Genomic DNA, 27,923 nt, shown 5'->3' with positions numbered 1-27,923 from the left:
CTCTCCTGGTAAGAATCTATCACTTAGAAAAACCACTCAGCTAATGACAGGGTAGAGTCTCTTCCTTTTTTAAGGACAAATGTTAATTTCAAATGGAAGAATGTATTTCTGGAGAGTTTAAGACTCTCCTCTGAGACTGCTACAAAAGCCCCTGGTGATTTGGAAGAAAAGAGAGACCTATTAAGGACCATCGTTTTTACCCTGAGCCTGAGAGAAAAACAAGCCTAGAGATCCCACTGACTGTGACAAATAAAAGGTTCTCCAAGGGCTGAGCAACATTTTAGAACTAGCAATCACTTAGCATGCAATCTTCACTGAGACATGGGTTTCAAATTAGGAAAAGAAACATCAACTGGTCAGCTCAGGGGAGGGCTGAACAGTAAAGAGGTAAAGAAACCAAAGTGAAATTTCACTTCTTTGCTGGTAGTCTGATTTCCCCCCCAGATAATAATGGTACTTTAGCGAATGGGGCACTCACCTTTTAAGGGAGTAGCAAGGAGAGGCGGTTTGTATTTAGTGGATGAAAGAAAAGGTTTTGTGACATGCTTCGATGGCTGGAATTTACTGAGAGGCACAGGGACGCTACCAAAAGAATGCCTGTGTATTCAAGCCTCCTTCAACTCTGCTCCCACTCGGCAAAGGTGTCTTGAGCCTCCAAGATGTGTAAGGTCTCTGCCCACACAGCAAGGGGGGCAACGTCCACCAGGCTGCCCTGTCTCTATGCACAGCCTAGTAGGACAGAGAAATAATTCTCTAAGAAAGTGATCAAGCTTTAAGAGAAGCCGTGGGGAAGTGTTATAGGAGACCCTAAGAGTGAGCAGGTACAACCAGCTACAGGATGGGGTGGGGGGTGGGCTTCACAGAGGAGGTGGCATTTGCGCCAGCACAGATGGGATGTGGGTGGGGGAGCAGGGAAGGGCTTGTGGTGTTGGGGAGTCCTGCCTTTGACGGGAGGCAGGGACTTCTCTGATGGCGACTTTGATGGGGCCATGACTTCAATAGAAGAGGAAGATGCACTCTGGTTAGGAATCATACATGTCGATTTATGGAAGGAAAGGGGGAATTTCTGGGAAAGGATTGTTTTTATAACCAGGCAGACTGGAATATCAAGTAAGTGCTTTAATTTTAGAGATGCCAAGAGGTAATCTACTGTAAAATTGGAATTCGTGATGCTTTGGAAACTGAAGAGCTTTTGAAAAGATAGATTTATGTAATGAATTGAAGGGTTTTTCCCCAGGTAAATCTCGAGAACACAAAACAGCTCAGCTCAAGTTTTCAAGTTCATCAGAATTCCCTCTGGTTTTGTGAATGCTTTAAACTCACGCTCTAAATGTGTGCAATTAAGGGACTGATGTTTTTTTTTAAAGTAACTTTTCCCTCTTATTATATAAGTGACACATTTATTGTGGAAAAAATTTTAAACACATGTGAGTAAAAAGGGGAAAATTCCCTCAGACTCTGACTAATCAAGTACAGGTATTGAGAAGTGTTTTTGGTGATCATTCTTCCAGCCCTTTTTCAAATATATACATGTGCTTAAAATTCCATCTCAATAAATCTATTTATAAACAAACTAAGACATACTACCATCCAGTTTGGGAATCTACTTGCCTATTCAATATACTATGGACATCTTTCCAGATTATTAAATATTTTAAACATCATGTTTAATTCCATTTTAGAGCTATGTCATAATTTAAATAGTCAATTTTCTATTATCGGACATTCAGGTAGCTCCAAATATTTCACTATTATAAATAACACTATGATAAACATTCTTGTAGCTAATTTTTTCACATGGATTCTTGCAGTTAATTAGGATTCTTTCCTAAAAGTAGAATCATTTCACTAAAGGTATGAACATTTGCAGATTTATATGGGTGGTCCATCCAGAAGGCAAATGACCATTTCCAAGCCTTGGCTAACTGCCTGTTCATTTTTACACCTCTTTGGTGGCTGTGTATCTCATATGCTTTTGAAATATGCTTGCTCTTTAGGATAGCATTCATTTGTTTGGTGCTAATTTCTGTGCTGCTATCCTCAGTTCCCTTACTAGAGCTTTCAAAATAGAAATATCAATAGTAGTCAAAAGCTTTGAATTCCTGGGAATACAGACTTTTTCATCAAGATTCCACTGGGCAGTCAAGGACCCGGAATGGGCACTTTAGTGGTACGCCTCTTCCGTGTCTCTAACAGCTCCCGTGAAGGGACCCATCTCTACCAAACACATATTGGTCTTTTTATGAGACTCTAAATCCTTGAACGCTTAGTTCTGGTGACTCAACAAAGAATATTCTTTCTTCTGGATGTTAAGGGTGAGGGGTTTGTTTTGATGGATGAAAAGTTATTATACTACTTCTTGTTATGGCAAATACTACTCTAAAATCCAGTTATTTGCAATGTTTAAGAAACGATGTGTGAATAATTTCTAGTTATTAATTTTGCTAATTACATGCTATTCCTTCAAGTCTACTTAGTTTATGAATAGACAATTTTTTCTTTCTCATTTCATACCTTAAACAGTTTTGCTACATTTGATTAATGATTAAGGCAATACATTCTCCATTACAATAGTGAATGTATTTTAGGGCTAAATGCAGGCTTCCTAAATAGTAGAAGTAGTAGTAGCAGTAGTAATAGTCATAATAATTAATAATAATAATTTCTCTTTGTTAATTAGTGTCTTCTCTCTTTTTATCTTAGTGAGTCTAGCAAAGAGTTTGTCAATTTTGTTAATCTTTTCAAAGAACCAGCTCTTTGTCACATTAATTTTTTCTATTGTCTTTTTGTTCTCTATTTCATTTAGTTCTGCTCTGATTTTGTTATTTCCTTTCTTCTGCTGACCTTGGGTTTCACTTGTTCTTCTTTTTCTAGTTCTTTAAGGTGTAACATGAGGTTATTTATTTGGGATTTTTCTTGTTTCTTGAGATAGGCCTGTAATGATATAAATTTCCCTCTTAAAACTGCTTTCGCTGCATCCCAAAAATTTTGGTAGGATGTATTTTCATTGTCATTTGTTTCTATGTATCTTTTGATCTCTCCTCTAATTTCTTCTTTGACCCAGTCATTCTTTAAAAGTATGTTGTTTAATCTCCATGTATTTGTGTTTTTCCTGCTTTCTTTTTGCAGTTGATATCCAATTTCAAAGCCTTGTGATCAGAGAATATGCTTGGTATGATTTCAATCTTCTTAAATTTGCTGAGGCTGATTTTATGTCCCAATATATGGTCTATCCTTGAGAATGTTCCATGTACACTAGAAAAGAATGTATAGTCTGATGTTTTAGGATGAAGTGCTCTATATATGTCAATTATGTCCATTTCATCTAATGTGTCATTTAGGGCTGCTATTTCGTTATTTATTTTCTGTTTGGATGATCTATCCATAGCTGTCAATGATGTATTTAAGTCCCCTAGTATAATTGTGTTTTGGTCAATTTCTCCCTTTAGTTCTGTTAGTAGTTGCTTGGTATATTTCGGTGCTCCCTGATTGGGGGCATAAATATTGATGACTGTTATGTCTTCTTGTTGTATAGTCCCTTTACCATTATGAAATGTCCATCTTTGTCTCTTGTTACTTTTTTTATGCTGAAGTCTGTTTCATCTGATATCATTATGGCTACACCTGATTTTCTCTGGGTACCATTTGCTTGGAGTGTCAATTTCCACCCTTTCACTTTGAGTCTATGCTTGTCCTTGTAGCTGAGATGTGTCTCTTGGAGACAGCATATGGTTGGGTTTAGTTTTTTGATCCAATCTGCTACTCTGTCCCTTTTTATTGGTGAGTTCAGTCCATTTACATTTAGGGTGATTATTGATATGTGAGGATTTCCTGTCATTCTATCTTTAGTTTTCTGGTAAGGCTGTGTCTCCATTGTTTCTTTGCCTTTTTGTTGTTGTCTATTATTTCTGTGTGGTGGTATTCTATGATGTTTCCCTCTGTTTCTTCTTTTATTATAGTATATATTTCAGTTTTGGATTTTTTTTGAGTGGTTACCCTTAAGTTTATATAAAAGAAAGTTTGATATTTAGAGTATGCCATTTTTTTCAGCATGCTTACTTTTTCCATTCCCATATTCCGGTTCAGGCCTTTACTCTCCCCCTTTTTAGGTTTTGGTTGCCACAAATTGTCCCTGTTGATAGTGGGCGAATAGCCTCCTTTAGTATTTCTTGTAGTGCAGGTCGTGTATTAGAAAATTCCCTCAGCTTCTGTATGTCTGGAAAGGTCTTTATTCCTCCTTCATATCTAAAGGATATCTTTGCTGGATATATTATTCTTGGCTCATGATTTCTCTCTTTCAATAGTTTGAATATTTGGTTCCACTCCCTCCTGGCTTGTAGAGTTTCTGCTGAAAAATCTGATGATAATCTAATGGGCTTTCCTTTGTAAGTTACCGTCTTCTTTTCCCTGGCTGCCTTGAGGATTCTTTCTTTGTCGTTGATTTTAGACAGCTTCAATACAATGTGCCTTGGAGAAGGCCTGTTGGGATTGAGGTAACTAGGTGTTCTATTTGCTTCTTGGATTCGAGGGTCCAGTTCTGTCCACAAGTTTGGGAAGTTCTCATCGACAATTTGTTTGAATATATTCTCTGTTCCCTTCTCTCTTTCTTCTCCTTCTGGTATGCCCATTATTCTTATATTGCTCTTTCTGATGGAGTCAGAAAGTTCTTGTAGAGTTCTTTCATTTCTTTTAAGTCTCAAGTCTCTTTCTTCTTCCATCTGTGTAATTTCTAGGTTTCTATCTTCGATGTCACTGATTCTTTCTTCCATCTGGTCAACTCTACTACCTAAGCTGGTTATTTCATTCTTAATTCCTTCTATTGAGTTCTTAATCTCCAGAAATTCTATTTGGTTCTTTTTCAAAATTTCAATCTCTTTTGTAAAATGCTCATGTTGTTCTTTGATTGTGTTTCTGAATTCATTAAACTGCCTATCTGTGTTTTCTTGCATCTTGTTGAGTTTTTTTCAGAACTGCAATCTTGAATTTTCTGTCATTTAAGTCACATATTTCCATATCTTTAAGTTCCTTTTCTGGAGACTTTTCACTTTCTTTCTGAGCTATCTTGTTGCCTTGGTTATTCATGGCAATTACTGATTTATTATTTCTCTTCCTAGACATCTACAGGAGTGGCTTCTGCAACAGGTTGATAGGAGGAGGTCTTTCTTTTGTTTTCTAGTACTTGTTGGTAGGATGTTTTATTTTCTCTCTGACTGCAGCTTTTTTCTCTCACACATGGTAGTGTTATGTTTTTTCTGCACTATTCCAGCTTCTCACACAATGGGGGGATTCCCTGGGAGACGGGCATCTCCTCTGTTAATAGTTCGCCTGGGTCACAGGGCGCAGTGTCCGTGTGGATGTGCGGAGAGCTTTTGATGTTCCAAAGCTCTTCCTGCACCAGATTCAGAGCCCGTATGTTTCAACAGTTCTGTTTACTCCTGCAGGGATCCGCCCAGATAGGTGTGGTCAGGGGCGGGGTGAGTTGTGAGAGGTGGCCCAGAGCAATGGCAGCGACCACCACCACAGCTGGTCCTGCTTCCACAGCTCCCTCCCCTTTGCCGGAACTGGTTGGGCTGCGAATCTGTGTCTGCAGTCCACAGTTCTCAGAACTGCAAATATTCTGTTCTTCTGATCTGACACTGCTACTGTTACGTATCTAGCACGGGGCAGGTGGGGGCAGGGCGAGCTCTGGGAGGGTAGGGAGGGGGCAGCTAGTCTCAGTGCCTAAGGCTTCCGTTCTCTGCTCGGCAGTGAGGGCTTAAACCACTGTTTTCAGCCTTCTTCCCTCAGTCTTTTCTCCGAGGTCTCTGCCATGAGCATTGGGTTCAGCCGTGTTATATGCCGTCCCCTCAGCCCTGTGGGCCATAAGCAGAGCCATAGCAGTCCGAGTCCTTCCCTCTCCCGCAGCTGCGGTGGTTCCAGGAAGCAGCGAGCTCGGAGCCCTGAGCTAGGTCTGCGTCCTGTGCCCACATGACTCTGTCTCCGCACTTCTCCCTTCCCTCCTCCCCCGCTCGCGCGATTTGCCCACCTTTAGGTGAATTCAGTAGTGGGCCTCTTCCTCTTGCCTGTCCGCTGTGCAGGGAGTCCTTTGTGGAGTTATAGTTGTTCCATTTGTTGTAAATTCCAGGGGAACTTTACAGAGGCTCACCTCACGCCGCCATTTTGATCAATTTCTCTTTGTATAATACGTTATAGGACTCACTACACATAGGACTAAATTAGATCTAATTATTTAGTTTATAAGGTGATTTAAAATGAATAAAGCTAAGTGGAAGGAAGTGGGGTATTCGTTCCTTTGCAGTTGGAGTTCAAAATAACAGTATATGAACCCCCATTACCACAACCTAAAATGTAAATTGTGTGTGTCCAAGCAACTCCTTATCTCATTCGCTCCAAATTTTATCCTCAACATAGTTTGGAAATAACAATATTTTTCCTTAGGTCTCCTTGTTTCTGTATGCTCCTATTGGTCAAAAGGCCACGACATCGTCCATATGGTAGGAATATTCCAAAGAAACCACAGCCCAGGCCCTCTTTCATTTTTCACAGTTTCAAATAAACACACAAGTATTATGGCCTCTTATCCGTGAGTATTTTGGGAAGCTTGTTTTGAGAAATACATTTCTATCAAGGCCATCCAATTATCTGCATCTCATAATTGAAGATATGGCCGCCCTTTGTCCCAGCCTTTTAAGGACATAGCTAAGGATATAAACCATCACAATGCTTTAGAGATTCTAACAGCTCACTAACCAAGCAGCATCACCCAGGCTGCCTCTCACGCCTGAAAGTGGAGCAAAGCGTGGCCACCTATTTTTGATTCTGAAAATGTGTTCAGGATAGCAATATGAAATCTTCAGCAATTCGGCCCTAAGATCTCAATGCATGCTTCCCATAATCATTTAAACCTATCCAGTGCTAGCACATCTCCTTAAGCCAGACAAAGGTTTTTATGCATCTCTGCATCCCTCTCGGCTTTTCCCTATTTAACCAAAACTGAACCAACCATCCACCATAGCAGCCATGTCAAAAAAGAACAAAAAGAAAACACTCCTCACTTCACCAAAACAGTGAGTCCAGTTTTAATGGGGTTTTTGACTCATCACAACAGGTCACAGCTACCTCCCCCTAGCTTGTGGCACCAACTCTAGAAGCCTGCTAGTTTCCAAAGAGGTCAGTTAAAGAAACGTCTTCACTGACCAAAGAAGGGCAAGATGTAACACCAAGGAAATGTGTGGCTACATTCAATACCTGTAGAAGAAAGACTGAAATCAAGGAAATGTCAACATAACCGCTGCCAACTTCTGTGTGTTTACTTATTCACCATCTATTTCCTGATGATTCCTGGATGTGCTGGGTGCTGGGGATGCAGAGGTAGATGACATCTTCATAGCTGCCCCCCAAAATCTCAACAGGAAATACAAACAGAGCAAAGGGAGGGCAATGGGAGCTCTCAGGGGTGACCCAGCTTTCATCTGGGCAACCCCAGCCTGGACTGCACATTAACTCCATTAGCAATGAATTACTTACCAGCAAGGTACTGGGAAGTCAGTTAAGATAACATGTGTGGAATCAGATATGTTTGAGGAAAATTGATTGGCAGCTATGTATAGGGCAGACTGAGCGAGAGAAAAAGAGGTCAAGGAAAAGAAGATTGTTAGCAGGATGTGGTTGCTCTACTCTAAATCAGACTGAAGGCTTGTGAAGTTAGGGGACAGCTCACAAGACCACCCTGACTCTGACACCAGCTGCAGAGTTCAGGGGTCACCAAGACCACCCTCAGTTTCCACAATTAACGTGAAGAACGCAGAACTCACTGAGAGCTTACATTCGTGGTTATAGGTTACAGTTTATTACGGCGAAAGGCTACAGATTTAAATCAGCCAAGGGAAGAGATGCATAGGACAGAGTCCAGAAAAGTTCTACTCAGAGCTTCCAATTGTCTTATCCCCACGGGGCCGTGGACAGCACTAACATTCCCCAGCAACAATGTGTGACCATATTGCCAACCAGGGAAGCTCACCTGAGCCTTAGTGTCCAGAGTTTTTATTGGAGCTTGATTACCTAGAATTGGTTGACCACCCAGGTGGCTGACCTCAGTCTTCAGCCCCTCTGGACCTATTCTGGTGTAGCTCCAGGCCTCCAGGTAAGCAAAGACACGCTTATCAGATAGGTCATTCCTATGACTTAGAGATCACTTCCCAGGAGACCAGGGCAAAGGCCAGGCCTTTCTTTGGGTACGATTGATGCTTTATTACACAGACTAAAATGATTGTGTTTTTCACTTATTTCCATAATATGTTACAATCCCACATTTATAAATTATCCTTATGATCAAAGCTAAGGAAAGATCTCCACCTCTCCAGTAAAATACTTCTAACCACACAACAGAACAATCTACTTTTGGCAAGTCTTGTGGAAAAATCTTTGCATCTATTAAATATGGGTTTCTGGGTTTCTTGGAGCTTCAGTAAGAAAGCCTAGCTATATCTTGTCCTTTTCCTACCTTTCTCCCTAGATTTTTGGGGACCCATTTGTCCCTTGAGTCTGTAGCCTTCTGTGGATTTAGTGTTGATTGCTGCCGGCACAGTTTCAATTTGTTGATTTTCAAAGCAACTGAAAAACTCTTTTGAGAGTGACAAAAATAAACTGTGTTTATGGATTTAAAAGATAGTTAATTAAATGTTACCAAGCACCTGTTTCTAGAAGTTTCCCATATATATTTGAGGATTATCTCATTACACACAAAAAAAGAAAAAAAAAAATCCAAGCCATTTCCCGACTAGATTTAAGAATACAAATGTGTTTTAACATTTGATTGTCTGGTGACAGTGTAACTCTAAAAATATTTAGAATAAGTAAACAGAAATGTGCAGTTCCCCATACAACACAGTCTTGAATTACTAGCACATACTTCTATTAGCAGCTATGTGATCTTGGACTTGTCGTTTTAAACTTCTGGTTCTGCTGCTTTTTTTTCGTAAAATAAAAGTATTGGACCAGATTATTTCTAAACTTCCCTCTGCTTCTAGCAATTCTCCCTCAGAGTAAGGTAACATTTTATAAACATAAATGAGGACTCCTGAAGGCAGAGGTAGCTATACAAATAAGAATCAAATTTTTCCCAACATTTACCTTTTATAACCCAAAAGAAAAAATTAAACAATCTTTAGATAAAATATATAAAGTAACTACTGTTAAAGGATATAATTCAACCGAGTAAATATGAAGGTCTAATTGGCTTTATTAAGTGATTCAATGAATTGGGCAAGTAGAATGGTGCTCTGATGAGTAGTACCAAATGAAAGGGGTTTTTATAGGCAGAAAAGAGGGTGGGACTAAGAAGTTAAAAGTGGGTTATTACCTCACTAGTGCTGACCAGGAAATTCCATACTGATTGGTTTAGAATTTCACTCCTGAAAGAGGCTGAAACTGCAATTAGGTTTAGTTATTAAGTTTTGGTTTGGTGAGATAGCTTAGCAAAAGTGACTCCCTTTTGGACTGTTGGTTCCTTTTAACACTAAATATTTTTTAAAAAACATACAATTAATTCCTTAACAAATACTTATGGAGCACGTACCATGTGCTAACGAGGTATATTTGAAATATTTGTCTTTATTGTGTGAATAAAGTATACTATGAGCAAAATGTCAAGTAAGTAGAGATTTTAGTCATAGCTTGCCTAATAAGCACTAAATATGATAAAAAATAGAACATGGGGAATTTAGCTTAAGGTTATATGCCTTCAGAACTGTGACTTTCTAAACTGATTTTATAATTACGAGGATATTTTTAGATTATTTTTCAATTGGAAGGTTTTATTATGTTCAGCTTAATATATGTAATTTCACTTGAATATTTTGATTTAAAAATATTAATCCTTTCTCCTTGGTGCAGCAAAGTGTGAAAGTAACAGCTTCATTTAATGTTACATTCAATGTAAGGAGTGGTGAAACCATGCAAAGCAGTAGGCCCTAGCGATGCCCATTCCCTGTTCTTCCTTGGACCCTGATGAAAGATGAGTAAGACATCATGGCGCCCACCCTGGGGGAGCCCAAAGCTTAGTGTAAGAATGGCCCTGTTCACAGAGAATTGCAGTGCCAGGCAATGCTGCTGGTTACACAGGGGAAAGGACCTGGGCGGGACGGCCTAATGCACCTTGACCTGCAAGAGTGAAGACTTGCCTAGGGGAACAGAGTCCTAGCAGAAGGAGCAGTCTTTGCCAAAGCCCAGAGCCTGGAAAAGTGTGTAGTGAGACCAAAGCCTCAGAGGAGCGGGTGAGGACAGTAACCTGAGGATGCTGGCAAGGAATGGGACACCTGGTGAAGACCCCCTCACAGTGCCAGGAGACTGGCCCGCATCGTCAGGTGACGGCACGCCAACGCAGGTTTTTAAGACCAAAGCAAACCCATAGTTAGAAAGGGGACAGAGACGATGAACTGGGTGGGGAGAGGTCCAAATGCCAACGAGGGGGCTACTGCTTTAAAAGACTTTGGGGGCTCAGTGAGGCACTGACATGTGGGGTGGCAGCAGGTACAGAAGTGGAGGCCAGCTCTCCCCTTCTGCCTGGCCTCCTGGTTGGCTGCTGGTGGCAGTGGGGAGATGTGAGCACGCTGTGGAGTGTTCAGGAGGCATCCGGGCGGAGATGGCCAGTGAGCAGATGACAGTGTAGAGATATATAGAGTGGGCTGTCTGAACACGTATGGAATGAGTCAAGGAAGGGAGGGGCTTGGCTTGGAGAAAGAGGAGACCAGAAGGTTGTCAGGAAGATACTCTGCGACCTTAAGGGCAAGAGGATATCAGGCAAGAGGAGACCAGGCCTCTCCATTCTGGCCCCTAGAGGGGAACCAGGGCTAAGTGGCAGCTATAGGAACTGGACTGTGGTCACCTGAGCACCTTTCCTAGAGTGGGAACTGGGGAGATGGAGGGGACAGGGACCACAGGGCTGCAACCCTGGTGTCAGGAGGGGAGTTCCCTTCCAGGCAACACCCCCTCCCAAGCAGTTTTCTTTCCTTTCCTGCCCCAACTCTCCCTTTAACACTGTTCTAAACAGCTGGGTAAGGAACCTATTAAAGTCAACTACTAACTAGTAACTGAACCCCGCCCACCAGGAGTATACGCATCCAAAAACAAGTGGGTGGAATATGCAGAGGAATATTTTCCACCCTCCACCACCCAAGGCACCCTCCGTCCCTAGCCATTAGAACTGACCCTGGCCCACAGAAACAGTCGCTGTCACCAGCGCCCATCAAGGAAAGCAGGCAGGCCGGCCTCGGAAAGGACACCGGGGAGCGGGCCAGTTAGTCTTGATGGGTGAAAGTCCCTCAGGATTTCCTCGTCACAGGGGCTCACTCACACTTCACTGGACTCCGGTTTTTGCTTGCTTTCTGTATCCACAAGCGGATTCAACTAGCTAACACATAGGTGCAGATTCCCAGAGTCAATGTGACCGGACCGGGAAAGCGGGTGGAGGTTTGGGGGCACTTTGTTTCTCCTGTAGCTCCCCCATACCCATCCCGGACCACCGGGGCCTGCGGGTCGCTGAGGGCAGCCAGACACGCCCGGAAGATGCCTCGATCTGCCCCTCTCCCAGGTCAGGGTGGGGAGCGGACGTGCCGGGGCTCTCAAAGACCCGGCTCTGCCTCGGACTCCCTCAGACAGAGGCACCTCCAGGGGGAATGCACTCCCCTGAGGCTGTGCCTGGGGCAGCAGGGGGGGGGGGTCCCCGGGCCAGTCTCTGCAGGGGGGAGGGAGCGGGCATGATCAGGCAGAGGTTCGAGAGCATCAAGGGCAAAGGGTCACCTCGCCCGCAACTTCCAAGTTCGCCACGCGAGCCGGTGTAGTCCAGGCAGCGAGGAGGGGGCGGGAAGCCAAGGGCACAGCTCGCCGGCCCCCACGCATCCTCCCCTCCACTCCCCCGCCCCGCCCCAACCGGTGGGAGGTCCCGGGCGACGATCCGCACCCGCTGCCCGGGGTCGCGCCCAGCCCAGGCTTCTCCGCCCCTTTGCCGCCCGGCCTCGCCCCCGCCACAGCGCCCCTCCCGCCACCTCGTTGCCGTGGCAACCGCGGGAGCCTCCAGGCGCGCACCCGCCCGCCTGCCAGCTTGCCCGCCTGCGGGAGCGCTCGGCAGCAGCGGCGGCGGGCAGCTCTAGCTCAAGCCGCGCGTATTGCGACCCCGCTCCGCAGCCCGCTCGTCGCCTCCGACCCGGCTCCGGGCCCCCATCGAGGCCCCTGACCCGGCCCCAGCGCCCGCCGGGCCGCTGGCCCCTATGGAGCTGCTGGCCGCAGCCTTCAGCGCAGCCTGCGCTGTGGACCACGACAGCTCCACCTCGGAGAGCGACGCGCGCTACTCGGCGGCAGGACACCTGCTCGGCAGGTGAGGACTAGCGGCCGTCCAGACCCCTACGCGCCGCCCCCGCGCGCCTCTGGCCCCAGCTTTTGTCCCCGGCAGCGGACGCCGACCCCCGCGGCCTATGCCGCGTGGGCTGTGCCGCCCCCCACTCTCACCCACGGTCTCGTAGTGCCTGCACCCGCCTGGGGTTGGGGTGCCTCCCTGCCAGGGCCGCCGACACCCCTGTCCCTGGCCGCCTCCCATGCCCTCTCCTAGGCACCCTGGGCGCGCGCGTCCTGCTCGGTGTCCCCTCTCTATGCTGTGAGGCACTGGGACGGCAGGACCGGAGCCAGAAGGGGGCCAGGGCCACGTAACCGTGGACTGCGCTGGGGGGCGCAGCGCGGGCTGGGCTCCTGGGCACTGGACCCGTCGGGGCGTCCGGGTGGCGCCGCGGAGTGGGCAGGGCGCGCCAAGTTTCCAACGCCTGCCCTCGAGCTCTGAAAACATGAAGGTTTGGGCGGGCTGGTGTGGGAATGAATCACCCGGTCGCGCCCTGGTGCGGTGACAAAAAGGGCCTGTGAGGCCCCTCTGGCTGAAAGGGGCGGCGTCCGCTCGGCCTGGACGGTCCCGGGCCGGTCCAGCAGGCCAAGGACCCTTGTGCGGACGCCTCTCGCCAGCGAGCCAAGGTGTGTCATTGCTTAAAAATAACCGGCCCTGCCCCTGCTTCTCTCTGGCAGTGAGTCGTCCTCCAGCCCAGGAAATGGGGCCACGCCCGAGGAGTGCCCGGCGCTGGCCGACAGCCCCACCACGCTGGCCGACAGCCCCACCACGCTCACCGACGCCCTGCGCATGATCCACCCCATTCCCGCCGACTCCTGGAGGAATCTCATTGAACAAATAGGTGGGTGCCGTGGTGGTCGGGGGTCAGGCTTCAAGGGTGAAACCCGGGCTCCTGGTGGACTCTTGAGGGACCCTCTGCTCGTGAGATGCCCTTGGGTTTCTGTGAGCAAATGTATCTGACATGGCTAAGGAACATTTTTGGCATATTTGGTTCTTAATGGTGTCACAGGCAAAACTGCCACGTTTTAATAGTATTGTGTAATTGGGCTTTTGCAAATGCATTTCTGCCCTGCTCTGTCCTGAGAGCTCTACCTGCCCAGCCTTGTCCTGGGGGAGGGCTGGCTTTCCCCTTGTCAGTAATGCCAGAAAGACCAGGGGTGAGGCTCTGCTGGGCCATGCGGGAGGAGGGCACTCCATGAACCCCCGCCTGAGAGGAGCCTGGGGAAGAGCTGGAAAGAGAGGGAATCGCTTCTGGAGTGAGACAGACTGACCAGGGCACTTCAGGAAGAGGAGGCGTGGCTGGTTTTGCTCAAGGGGAAAGGTAAAGTAGAGAGAAAGCAGGAATCCACCGCCCCCCAAGGTCCCTGGGTTAGGAAGGGAAGCCTGGCTGCACCTGCCTTTCCAGGAACATGGCCAGGAGGTGTGGGGTACAGCCCGCAGGTGTCCAGCTCCTGCACAGCTGCTGCTGAAGCCCTGTGAATACAGAAAATTGATTGAAAAGGCATCCCAAGAATGTGAGCACTTGCGTTTAAGACTAAAAAATTGCTAATGACATGGAACTGGTTCTCATCATTGTCACCAGTGGTGGCACTGAATGTGTGATGTGGGTTCTGTTATTCAGAAAATGGTACCGGCTGCTTAGAAAATCCTATTTGTTTTTCAACGTCAGAGCAGGAGACTCTACTTGTTAAACTAAAATTCTAGGTTTGGAAAATTTCTTCCCTAAACATCATTAACTGTCCTTCATCCCAAAAGCTCAGACAGAAAGGAATTGCCTCCAGTGGAAGTGGAGCATCCGTTGCCCCATGAGACCCTGTGTGTGGGAGACTTTTGGGGCGGCCCACTCTTCCCTGGCAGGGGTTTTTCCCTGAGAAGAGCTGAGCCCTTGCAAAGCTGAGGGGGTGGAGCTCACACTGCATGCTGTTAGGCCGCTGACTCCAGGGATTTTGTTTCCAGCAGCCCCCCTGCATGTCAGGCCTGGTGGTGATGGTGGTGGCGGCTTTTCCCATTGTGTTCTGGGGCAACAGAGAAGGGCTGACCTGCAAACAGATTCCTGAAAACCCTTTTCTCCCACCTCCCTGCCACGTTGTCCTTCTTAATGAGGAGGGCCACCTCTGCCTTGGCAAACACTGGAAGCCTAGGCCTCCACCTTCTTGAAAGGGATCCTCTTTGGTTAAGATCAATGTCACAACTAGGAAGGAAATCGGGGTGAGGGTAGAGGGCTCCGTGCCTCTTCTCATGGAGAAGGTTCCCATCTGCATTACGGACATGTGGATATACCTCTCCGGAGGTGGATGGACCTGTTGGGCCAGCACCATAAGCCCGAGATTGGGGGCCCTGAGCTCTGATATCTGCCCACCCTGGCCCTCAATTTCCTCATGTGGTGAACAGTCGAGAAGGACATTTGAGTCTTTAGTCCCTGGTCCCCTGCAAGTATCTGCTGGTGTAATGGCAACTGTCTTTTTCTGGCTCCTGGGCTGGATCCATAGCAGGAGCTCAACAGATATGTTGACTGACAGCGCAGAGCTGTCACTGCCTTCTTCTCATCCTCCATCATAGACTTGAGGCCTGTGCTAAGCAGATTCCCTCACCAGCACTACCGGCTTTTAGCTCTGCGAATGAAGTGAATTCTCTGCCAGGTTATCAGGAAGGGATGAGAGGTTCCTAAAGACACAGTGGGGTTGGGGGGTGGAGGAAAGTGGAATGAATACCTGGGCATTTTGCAGGCCACTGTGTTGGATTTTGCAGTGGCTCCTATGGAAGCCAGAACAGAATTTTGCCAGGATTATGCATGACGCAGTATACAACTGTCGTTATAGATCATGGACCCTGAGACCCTGCGATTGGTTGTGTGTGTGCACGTGTGAGCACGTGTGAACATGCACTACGCTTGTTGTCTCTGACACCTAATAAATGCTTGGCACAGAGAAGGTGCTCAGTAAAAAAAATAAATAAAAGGATTCCCTGCCCTTTGGAAGTTTCTATTTGAAGGATTCAAAGAAAAAAAGTATTCTCTTCAGAAAGTGAGATTTTGAAGGACTCTGGTGGCTTTGGCAAGAGGAGCTGGGAACTTACTCTCTTTTCCAGGGCTGCACAGCCAGCCTGGTAGAGATCATTCCAATTAGGAGAGATGGGAACTGAACCTTCTGATTCTGAATGAATGTGCTAATACCAGGGGTGAGGTTTTACAAGGGAAGTTAATTTCCATATACAATTGTGCTTGATGAATGTACAAAATATAAAATAGGAAAACATGATATGTTAACAGTACATCCAGTACAGAAATTTAATTGGATAGCGTGTAGTTCCTCAGGTAAAGCTGCTCTATTTGTATTGTAATCTGAATTTTAAAGCTAGTAACAATAAACAGGCTATGAAAAATGGTTACATGGTGTGTCAGACAACTCTTTGCAATCACAGTAACTTCAGGAAAATGGGTGTTTAAATTCATATTCTAAATACTTCAGGAAGAAGTATGAAATTTTAAGAAAATTTCAAAATTACTTGTATTGGGAGTCTTTGGCTGAGAGTATCAGAATATCCAGCAAAAATGACTTTAAACAATGGAAATATTCTATCTCAGTTAATGAGTCCAGTGGTAGGAAGTTCTGGAGTGAAGTTCTGGAGTTAGTTTGTTCTGTCAAGCAATCACCCAGCTCCTTTCCCTCCACCATTCTCAGCATTTGAGCTTCATGTCACAAGATGGCTGCCACAGCTCCAGACATCACATCCTCCAGGAGCCATGTGTGAAAGCAAAAGGGGGCAGTTTGTCTTCAATGTCTATCAGGGAGGGATATCTTTTTGAGAAGCCCTTCATAAAGATGTAAGCTATCCCCTTACTCTCCTCTGCCAGGTTGTGTCACATGCTCACATCTAAACCCACCACTGACAAGGGGAAGAGAACGGTCACAGTAAGTTTTTATCAGTCGACATTCACCCACTTCCCTGAGCACAGAATGGGTCAGCACGCAAACAAAACCCCTCCCCTGCCAGCTGGGAAGAAGCGGTGTAAGGGCACAGAGGAAAGACAGCCAACAGTGGCCGCCACGGTGTGATTTCAGAAACATTATTTTCAATCCACAGTGCTGATAGTTATGTCTCTTTTCAGCGTATGATGTCGGAGATAGCATTCAGCCATGATTTGCCGACTGTTGCATACATAAGACGTATTTTTGAACCTTCAAAAAGATGCCAAATTAGTTCAACACTTCTGTGAAGCTTGGAAACTGCATTTTTAAAAAGGCGTTCAATTCAACAAATATTTGCGTACCTACCTTGTGGGGGAGGCACTGTGCTAAGCATAGAAAAGGGACTCCAAGTCAACTTGTGGGAACCTGGTTTCTTTAAATCTCCGTAAATATAGTATCGAAATCACAAGAGAGTAGTCAGTTCAGTTTCGGAAGCAGCAGTGATCTTGTACTCGTGAGCGAACCAGTTTATGTAGTGATGTTACCCGTCTTCAGTCCATTGCGTTTAGCATGCACTTCAGTTTTCTGTTTCATTCCTTTGTCGTATTAATGCCATGTTGTATTCTGCTGGATTGTAACATTGTTAAATTACGGGGTCCTCATTTTTTGAAGTGAATGCTATGTACTTCGCATAAAGGCTTTCTAATTTAATGTCACGGAGCATAGGAAGCCAACTAATTTAATCCACAGGGCAGATTTATTGGGTTCCTGTTTATAAATATAATCTGTCCGGCCACATTCAGGATTTCAAAGTTAGCCTATTTTTCTTTCCTTCCTTTTTCTACTGTTTAGATATATTTAACAATTAGATCAAGAAGGGATAATAGCTATCATGCTTCCCTGGAAATATGGCGGGGTCTTATAATAATTTGTGCTCCAAAAGATGCATTAGGGCTTATGTTCAGGGGACGTCATCCTGAAAAATCATGCTAGGGCTTATTTTCCAGTTAGTTCTTATTTTCGGGGAAACATGGAAACATGGTACTGCACTTATAAGAGAAAGTGCTTTCCAAGTGGTACATTTATCTCTATCAGAACTTTCCTGGGAAAGTCATCTTTGTTTTAGAGATAAACATATCAAGGGGCCCCGACTGCTGTCCAGACCAGTACGTCCAGCTGCCCACTGGACCTCTCCACACCCCCGTCATGTGTTCCTTGAGTGGGGCCACCCAACCTCATTGCCAAGCTTGTTACCTGGATATTATTCATCACCCAGCAGCACTAGCCAGTCACCAGGACCCGTCTTCCACCTTGTCACTGTCCCTTGAATCAGGCACATGGCTCCATCCTTCCATCACCACTGCAGCTCAGGTCTCCATCATTGCTCTCCTGGAAAGCTGTCACAGCCTCTTTCTTCCCATCCGTGGGCCTCCTAAAATGCAGACCAGAGCGACTTGCCTGAGTTCTCTTGGGGCCTCCCTCTTGCCCACAGGACAGACTGCCACCTCCATGGCACAACAAGCAGACAACACCCCTGGGGTCTGACCATCTCCTCCCAGCCTCACTGCTGGCGGGACTCCTGCCCCCCTCCCCAGCAACCCCTCCCCCCTCTCCCTGGGCTGGGACACCCCCTTGGTTTCTGCTCCCGTGTGTGTGAAGAGATAATTGATGTCTGACACGGGTTTTTCCCTATGGAGGTGCCACCTCTGTGCTGATTCATAGGCACCCCCGAATCTCCTTGGAGACTCTTAATGCATTTATTTCAATTGTTCAGGGAAGTAAGCCTGAAACTGTGAAAGCAAAAAAGGAATATTTCATTTTTGAATCCTAAGACTGAGGAAATACTGGTTTTTCCTTCAAAATGAGAATTGACCACTCCCAGTTCACAAATGAATATACTTGAGTTTTAATATGGAAGCGTTTAAGGCTGTGGGAAACGTCCCGTGGGATACTGAACATAACTGAGACGTCTCCATCCACTTTGCCCACGCTGGTTATTAACACGTCAAGTTGTAGATTCCTGTTTGCCAAGTATGTGTGCAGAAAGCAGATATTTGTGTGGTTAGATTTTAAATCAGTTCAGGGATTTCTCTAGTCTTTGTTGAAAAAAACTCCTGCATGCTGAGCCTTCCCAGGAAGTGAAGACATGGTACAGCCCTTGGCTGAGACGTGTGCAGGTCTGGCGTCCTGGGGTGCCTCTGGGCAGAGCCCCTGCCCTCGATAAGAGGACCATGCCTCGACTGAGTGATTCGGAAAGATCTGCATCCGAAATTGTTTACTTCTCTTCATTCCAATTCTGTTTGATTCCAGGGCTCCTGTATCAGGAATACCGAGATAAATCGACTCTTCAGGAAATTGAAACCAGGCGGCAGCAGGATGCAGAAATACAAGCTAATGCCCCCAGTTCCCCAGGCAGCGAGGAGACTCCAGAGGAAGGAGAGGAAGAGGAGGAGCCCGCCAGCTTGCCGGAGAGGAAGGCTCTGCCCCAGATCTGCCTGCTCAGCAACCCCCACTCCAAGTTCAACCTCTGGCAGGACCTCCCTGAGATCCAGAGCAGCGGGCTGTTGGATATCCTTCAGCCCGAGGAGATCAAACTGCAGGAGGTAACGGGCGCCTGGCGTGCAGCGTCCTTGGAATGGAGGGGTGTTGTAACTGGTGTGGGTTGAGGCCCCCCCCTCAGCAGGCTCACCGAGAGAATGATTGACAGGGTTCATCCGTCCAGAACCTGCAGGAAAATTCACATTATTTCACAGGCAACAAAAAGTACCTCCTAGGCTAGCTCGGTCCCCCTGCTGTGTTCTCAGCATGCTCGTTTCATGCAGTAGCAACACTGTACTCTTGACGCCCTCCGTCATTGTTCTGGGGTGTTTCCTGGCACGTGTGGACGCTAGGTGATGCTCAGGAACTGTGACCGAGAAATCACGCCAGTCACCGGTACTTTACTTCTCACTCACAGTCTTACCCACTTTATTTTGCAGTCTCCTGAACCGCGGATGCGTGGGGGCTCTGAAAGAAAGCGCTGGGCATGCCCACCCCTCCTAACTGGTACAGAGGGCTGGGACCCCCTCCCTCGCCCCCTCATTTGATGGTCCTGGCAGATTAGGCTGAGGCGTCACCTGGAGAGCCTCATGGTTTATCGCTAGCAGGGAGAAATAATTAATTCCAAATGCGCAGTGACAGTAATGAGTAACTAAGAAATCTAAGTGTTCGTTTTAGTTGAACAGCAATTCTTTGGGTATAGAAGGAAAATCTGTGTTAGAGACAGAGGTATGGTCCAGACTCAGGAGAGAGACTGGGCAAAGGAAGTGGTGAGCGTGCAAGTATGTGTTCATTGTGGAATTTTAAAAGTGGGGAGAGAGGGGGCAATGAAGAGAGTGGGATTTTCCAGTTTGTTCCATCCAAGTCCCATCTGTCTCCTCTCTCCCTCACCCCCTCACCTGCTCCGTGAAGCCTGTACTTGAACTTCCTTGTTGCGATCCTGACGCATCCTGACGCACTGCGTTCTGCCTTTCTTTGATTCCCAGTTACGTACTCCTGCACTACATTCTGGACAAACATTTGCGCTTCTCAGTCACTAAAAAGGCACACAGTTAACGGCCGCGTCTGAGAATACTTCCTGACCAGGGTCGTCTGGCTCCGACGCGGGTTGTCCCATGATGCATTGGCTTCTCGGGGAGGCTTGATAAAACTGATTTTTGGAGGGTTCACCTGTGTCCTGCCCCGTAGAATCAGGAGAAATCGGCTCCAACTTTGACTGCATCCATGAGCAGTGATTGGTAAATGACTGTATCAGGAGTTTTATATGAAACTTCTGATGTAAATGATGTTTAGTCATCAGTTCCTAGTGAGGAGACATCAAGAAGCCACTCACCCCACCTGGAATGAAGATGTGGGGGTGGGGGGCGTCTCCACTGAGGCAGGTGGAGCTGGACTGGGAAGGCTCGCCAGGCTTTGCCCACTGAAAGCAACCATGTGGGAGGTGCCTGACGCCTGGGGGAAACCCCTGAGGTTGGTCATCCGGAGAGACCTGGGGCTCCCGCAGCCACCACAGCGCCACCATCCCTAACTCTGACTTTCTCAGAAAAAGAATTACACAACAGGACTGTGCATTTGGCTTCTTTCACACACTAGTACCACCTTGGGGCCATTTGTTTTTGTCCTCAGGACAAGGAAAAGAGACCAGCTTTTTCGGGGGACTACTTATTTTTTACCTTGATAATTAGGGAAATGAAAGTTTTAAATACTTTGGGAAGCTTAGAGATAAACCCTAGTAGAACATAAAACATGGATATAAACCTTCTACAACATAAGCAAAGCTAAACGGAGGGACAGTAGGGCCCTTGTAATAAAGGAAAGCGAATAGCAAAAAAAAATAAAAATAAAAATAAAAAATACAGAAAACAAATAGCATAAAATAAGGTGGCAGAGTTAATAGCAAACATGTCAGTTACGACAATGACTGTAAATTGCTTTAAATCCTCCTTTGAAGGACAGCAATTTTCCAATTGGCTAGAAAACTAAATCCACTGTATTATCAGACAGTAGAATTCAGGGCAAGGAAAGTTTCCACAGGGGACGAGTCATTTTTGTATTGTTAAAGGGATCCTCTACATTGATAAAGGTATCACTTTAATTTTAAATGTTTTAAAATTAAATAACCAACTCCTTAATGTATTTTCACTGTCTAAGACGATGCAAACCGTGCCGATGTGTGCCGGCCTTTCCTTGGCTCCTGGGTTCTCCCTGGAAGAACGGCTGTGTGTACTTTAGCTTTCCTGATATTGTTATCATGCACCACCCGATTCGGAGTTCAGACACTTAGGAAGACTCTTAAGTGCAAAATCCTTCTCGGTCTTTCTGATGTGTCCCCATGTTTTACACTTGTTTTATTCATCAGCCGTTGGTTTTGGTTTTGTTTTTTTAGCAATTGGCCGTTACTGGACTCTTAGAGCTTTCAGCTTGGTTTTCATAAGAACAACTCCCTTTGCTCTGAAAATTCTTTAGTTTCTATCACAAAAGGACGTAAGTGCATAGCAAGTACAAATGGCTTGAGTGAGTTTAAGGATGAACGACAACGACATAAGGGACGCATGTGGGGAGGGAGGTGTGCAGGGGGCCTGGTGAGTGTCCTGCCACTCCAGTGCTCAGCTCTGATCCCCACATGGCTTTGCAGGAAACAGGGCGGTTGAACTTGGCCCGTGGAGCTCGGTTAGGAGAGTGCCTCTGTGTGGGGCTGTGAGACCACTGCTGGGGGATAGAGGAATAGCTGGTCAAAGGTGAAGTGTGCTTTCAATGGTGGTGGATAAACTGCCGTCCAGAAAGGTGGTGCACATTTCACGGGACTCTGGCAGTGTGACAGTCACTCTCTCACACCCTCCCAGCCTTGTTAGCAAAGGTCTTAATTTTTGCTCGACTCTGTTGGTTGAAAAATCATTCCTTGTCTTAACCTGTCTTCTCTGATGACTTGGAAATTGAGCATCTTTTCATATGTTTACTGGCTGTTTCCATTTTTTTGTGAATTGCCGTTTGCCCTTTTTTCTATTGGGCTGTTTATATTTGTCTTCTTGATTGATAGCAGCTTTTTATACATTCTGAATATTAAATGTATAAATATTTTTTTATATGTTTCAAGTGTTTTCTCCTGCAGTGTAGTTAGGGGAGGTGATGTGGCATAGTGGTTACGTATAGAGGCACTGGAGCCCAACCGCCTGGGTTTGTGTATCGGTTCTGCCACTTCTTAGCTGTGTGACCTTGGACAGGTTACTTAACCTCTCCGGTCCTCCATTTCCTTAGCTATAAAATGGGCACAGTCATAGTACCTGTATCACTGGGTCGTAACACAGAAAGAGCTGGTGACAGGCTGAGCGAGAGCTTACTTTCCTTCCTACTTTGTGCATGGTATCCTTTGTCACATAAAAATCTCATTTCCATTTTTATAGACAATATGTCAGTCTTTTTATTTACTTAAACCTGTTCTCTTGGATGTTGTGTCTTGATTAGGATGGCCATTCCCAAGAGGTATATTGATAAAGAAAAGGTAACTATTATAAACTATTAGGAGCTAGCCCCCAAGCAGAGCACGATCTGTCAGAAACATGAGCAGGAACTGCCATGCACACTAAACAAGAGGTGTGGGATGTAAAGGGATATGAGGAATCTGAGGAAAATAATGAGGTTGACTTAAAGTGTTTTTACGGACCTTTGTACTCTCTAAATCTGCGCTGCCCACTATAGTAGCCACTGGCCATATGTGGAGAAGCGGTGGAGAGGAGAAGAGGTGTCAGTTTCTTATCAAGTGAAACATACACTTACCACACAACCCAGCAATCCCAGTGCTCGGTATTTACCTAGAGCAGAGTCTCCACAGCAGCCCTGTTGACATGGGGGCTGGATCAGTCTTTGGGGGCTTTCCTGTGCGTCGTAAGAGGTTTAGCAGCATCCCTGACCCCTATTACCAGGTGTCAGTAGCACCCCTACCTTCAGCTGTGACAACCAAAAATGACTCTAGACTTAGCTGAATATCCCCTGGGAAGCAAAAATAGTTCCCGGCTGAGAACCACTGCCCTCGAGAAATAACTTGTGTTCACACAAAAACCTGTACATGAATGTTTATAGTAGCTCTATTCATAATTGCCCCAAATTGGAAACAACCCAGATGTCCTCTAACAGATAGATGGATAAACAAAGTCTGGAGCGTCCATACATGGCACTAGTCAGTAATAAGAAGAAATGAACTAGTGATACATACAACTTAGTTGAATCTCAAAGGCATCTTGCGGCATGAAAGACATCAGAAAGGTTACCTACTATATGATTCCGTTTATATGACATTCTGAACCAGACTAACCTATAGTGACAGGGAGCGGATAAGTGGTTGTCAGGGGCGAAGAGTGGGGGAGGGTGTGACTAGAACAGCTAGCACAGGTGTTTTTGGAGTGATGGCATTGTTGTGTATCCTGGTTGTAGTTTTGGAAGATTCTATACATGTGTTAAAATTCATAGAACTCTACACTCCAAAGTCAATTTTACTGTCTGTTAATTTAAAAACTAATGCATTATAGAAAAGGTTGACTGTCCTCATGTTGTTTCACCCAACAAAATAAGTACTCTCCTCCTCCTCCCCCCCAAAAAAATAAAACATAGATCTGTCTCACTGTGAATTAAGACAAAAAACTTACATAAAACATAAGAAAATCAAATTGGGAGATACATTAAAAGAATAACTGAGCATGTGTAAATGAATGTAAAAATCATATAATGTTTGGGACCAAAATTTATCCTATCAATAGGCCAGAGGAGAAAAATACTCATCTTCAAAGAGGTTGAAAAGGGAAGTAGTACATCTATTTCCGTCTAAACAAAACTCAGAAGGGTACTTTCTGACATTTACAAAGAATATCTCAGGAATATTCATAAGGAAAGTTTCAATTTATAAGGAATACAATTTATAGGAAAGCCTATATACAAAATCATATTTAATGAAGAATTGTTGGGACCATGAAGATAAGACAGTAAAGCTTGCTGACGCTGACGTTGCTCTGGAAGCTCTAGCCAGTGCAATAGGACAAGGAAAGGAATGAGCGAGAAAGCCATAGAAAAGGAAAGTCAAAACCACACTTATTGCCAATGATGGTTGTCTACTTAAAAATCCTGAGGCAGTCCAAAATACTGGATCCAATAAGGCAGTTCAGGGAAGTGGCCAATTATAAAATAAACATGCAAAAATTTGTTGTTTTTTTGGTATGTATCAGCAAAATCCAGGTTGCAATCAATTAGAAAGCTCTGTTGATAAGAAAACTATGAGTACCAAAAGGAAAATAGGCAAAACATTTATCATAGAAAAAATGCAAATGGCCAGTGATTAAATGAAGAAAGGGAAAAAAAATCAAGCTCACTGGTGATCAAAGAGGTATAAATTAAAACAACATTGAGAACAGGCATTTCAAAATGGCAGAGACTTTTAAATTTAAATATATTTAAAACCCAGTGTTGGGGCATTTTAAAAAGAGTGCTTAAACACAGATGATAGGAAGAGTATAACAGTATTTGTATCAAAATCCTTACAAGAATTTGTGCACTATTTGATGTTTAGATTTCTAGAACTTTATCTTGAAAAATAATCAGAAATGTGCACAAATATTTATTAGGATATTCAGCAAAAATTAGGGGAAGATTCTGAGGAAGAAACCTAAATGCCCAATGATAGGGCAATTGTTTAGTAAGACAGTGTACCACTATACAAAGACACAAACTTTAAAAAACATGTTTTCAAAGAATGAAATAGGTGACTATTCATGACATATTAAGTTTTTAAAAGGCAGGATAAAACATTACATTTATAGTACAGTGTGCATAGAAGATAAAGATATTTAATAAATTATATTTTTGTCATTTCCAGTGGAACAGATAAAGATAGTTAAATAAATTAGGATGACCTGACAATAAATATAGTCACGTGCAGTAGTACCGTGTTTCCCCGAAAATAAGACCCATCCGGACCATCAGCTCTAATGAGTCTTTTGGAGCAAAAATTAATATAAGACCGGGTCTTATTTTACTATAATATAAGACCCAGTCTTATATAATATATTATACTTATATAATATATAATCTATTTTACTATATATAATATATATTTTTTATATTTACTATATATATTACTATATAAATATATATATTTACTAATATGTTATATATATATATTTACTATATATAATATATTACTTATATATTTTACTATAAGACCCGGGTCTTATATTAATTTTTGCTCCAAAAGACGCATTAGAGCTGATGGTCCAGCTAGGTCTTATTTTTGGGGAAACACGGTAAGTAACACGGGCACCCGACACAGGCTTCTGACTTTTCATACGTATTTTAAGGCGCTTAATGTGAGTTTCTATTTTGTTCATATCTGGCCGTGGGGCACGACGCTGACCCCATTCAGATTCAGGCTCTGACTCAGTGACTTCAGAATCAGATCATTGTTTCATGTGTCCGAGCAAGTCAGGCAACTTGTACCACCAGCTCAGGCTGTTGGTGAAACGTTGCTTTTTCATTAGCTACAAAAGCAGCAGGTCGCAGTAACTAATGTTCACACAAGGAAAATACCCCCAAATGATAGCCTTTTGTAGGCCTGGCTCTTAATCAGCCATTGAAGTATCAGGATTAAGAACAAAATCATATGTTTTCCTCCTCCTTGTTAAAGTGAAAATTAGGTGGCTGAAACTGGAAACTATCGTCTCAGATGTCGTGTTGGACTTTCATAGTTTAGTTTTTGTTTTTTAACTCCCTCTGAAGCTCTGGATTTCTGCCCTCCTTTTTGGAGTGGTGTTTGGGAAAATAATTAGACATCTATTCTTTCAAATTGCAAAGCTGGGGAGGAGGCAGCTGTAGAAAGGGCAGGTGTTCAAATGAGGGAGGGCTGGGGCCTCTCTAGAAAGTAGTGGAACACAGAATTGTCCTAAAAAGAGAATACGAAGCAAGGAGGACAGACCGCAGTGTGTGTGTGGGGGGGGGGGGGCGGGGGGGCAGGTGGAGAACAGCCACTGCCACAGACAAAACCTCAGCTAGCACTCGATACTCAGCACTCCTGACACTGGTGTCAGGAGACACACAGGAACCTGGCAGTGCCATCCCCTGCACAGTACCTGAAGCAGTCGCTCGGCTGCTGGCGTGGATTGTGTCCCCAGCATGCATCAGGAGCCTGCCTAGGCAAAGGAGATGGAAAAAGACAGACTGGCTACAGCCCCTAATCTTGTGAGCTGGGTGTGCAGAGCTTGAAAAATGAGCAAGGAATGATATTCTGAGTATCTCCAAGGAAACAAGGACACACATACACTCATGTGGGTTGTCCTGCCCAGCTGGCACTTGTGACGGCACCGCCCCAGCATGGCCAGACAGCACTTCCAGCTTCGTCCTCCTGGGAACGAGAAGGGAGGGAACCTGGCAGGTGCCCTGTGCGGTCTTCCCAGGGGCTGTAGCCAGTGATGCTATACATCACAGCCTGAGTCTGCTCCATCTCTGACACCAGAGCTGTACTTTTGTGGTTTTCCCACATACTTTCTCAATGTAGAACTTAAGTGTACTTTGGTTTTTTTACCAAAAGAAAACTGTCCATTTTAGAAGGAAATTACTTCGGATTTTTTATATGATATGTCTCTATTGAAAAATTAAATCATGATTGCTATTTTATTTACCAATCTTTATTGAATCGTACATATTGTCCTGTTAGGATAAACCTTAACAAGTCAGCAAATTAGTCCCACACTGGGAGGGAACAGAGATGTTTGCCCCCTGATTTAAGGTGGGCAATTGCCATCACCCCAAACACCAGAAAGCTCCTTTCTATTTGATTTAGAAAGCAAGCAGCTGTTAACTGTTTTAGCAAAGTGACAAAGTTAGCATTTATCATTTTTAAAATGAATCTTTTGTATAAGTAATGTATGCACCTGATAGAAAGTTCAAAAAGAGCAATTTTATTTTGATAAATGTGCTAGACTGTAAATTATATTTCATTGTGGTTTTAATTTGCGTTTCTCTGACGGTGAGTGAGGCTGAGTGTCTTGGCAAGCGTGTGGCTTTTAAAATGTTTACCTATTTTAGTTAGTATGGACTTGTTTTGTATTACCTTATTGATCAGATCGTTGTAAGAAAATGTGATACGTGGTGCTTGGACATGTGACAGCTTGTGGAGGCCTGGGTTTGGGCTGCTGGTGCTTGGGGGCTGCATCAGGCCCCCCAGTGCGTGCAAACATGGCTCACATTTAATATTTGACCCCTAGTCCCACAGCAATGCCCAGAGGTGGTTGTCACCCCATGTGTCTGCCGAGGCCCTCCTTGCATGTCTTGCAGCAGGTCAGGGCACAGGTGTGGGGTCTGACTTCATCACTTCTTGTTTGTGGAAGAAGAAGGATGCTCTAGAGGCTTCTTGACTAAAAGCCATTTTGGAGTCACTTCTTTCCACCCTAACGCCTGTGGGGCATGAATTCCTGTACTAGCCATAGAAGTGACCACAGCTTTGTGCCTTTGCAGTCAGATGATGGGGGAAGCACGGTCCAGCCGAGTGCGGGCACGCTTCCACCAGGGTGGCTTTGCTGGCACGGGAGGACTCTGAAGGCCCCAGCAGAGAGCAGCTTGGCCTTTGATGGGAGGGCCTGGCCGCCCCTTTCTCTGGCTCCTCTGACACCCTTTGGAGGGGGGCCAGGCGGTCATCCCAGCACAGACAGCTTACCTGAGCGCTGGGCGGCCTCAGGCTCTCGGGGCTGCATCCTCGGTGACAGCACGTCTGTGTCCCCAGCATCGAGCCCAGCTGCTTCCTGCAGGTGGCTCTTGGTACAAGTCTGTAGAGCCGGTGAGCCGTGAATGGCTGGGCAGCAGCATGGACCCTGGCTCCCGGTGTGTGGTCTCCTGACCCACGATCTGCAACAGGCCAGAGTCAGGGCTTGTCATCTCGGGGTCCCCAGTGCCCGACAGTCCCCAGCTCCTACTAGGTGCTAAGCACACATTCGGAGCATTGAGTTTCCTGTGCCTGCTGCACCAGGGGCCAGGCCCTTTAGGAAGCCCTCCAGGGATGTCAGATATCCAGACCAGCAGCAGTCAGGAAGGAAGGATGAAGGCCAAGTGCAAAC

At 45.3% G+C, this 27,923-nt stretch overlaps 1 protein-coding gene across 2 annotated transcripts in view; it reads left to right on the top strand.

The window, feature by feature from the left end:
- Positions 1-27,923, top strand: part of NGEF (neuronal guanine nucleotide exchange factor) — a 99,084-nt gene that overhangs the window by 50,069 nt on the left and 21,092 nt on the right. Inside the window, exons 1-3 of one of the 2 annotated variants that reach the window (XM_019739780.2) lie at positions 11,928-12,373; positions 13,066-13,229; positions 18,607-18,899. In XM_019739780.2, the coding sequence (XP_019595339.1) occupies positions 12,267-12,373; positions 13,066-13,229; positions 18,607-18,899 (564 nt within the window). In that variant the 5' untranslated portion in view covers positions 11,928-12,266. Of the gene's footprint in view, positions 1-11,927; positions 12,374-13,065; positions 13,230-18,606; positions 18,900-27,923 lie in introns of those variants that run through there. The other variant, XM_019739778.2, reaches the window with a different exon arrangement.

Source organism: Rhinolophus sinicus, linkage group LG01 (assembly GCF_036562045.2).
Source record: "Rhinolophus sinicus isolate RSC01 linkage group LG01, ASM3656204v1, whole genome shotgun sequence".
Classification (NCBI taxonomy): domain Eukaryota; kingdom Metazoa; phylum Chordata; class Mammalia; order Chiroptera; family Rhinolophidae; genus Rhinolophus; species Rhinolophus sinicus.
Note: the sequence above shows the minus strand (reverse complement) of the source record. Positions and strands in the feature narration are given on the sequence as shown.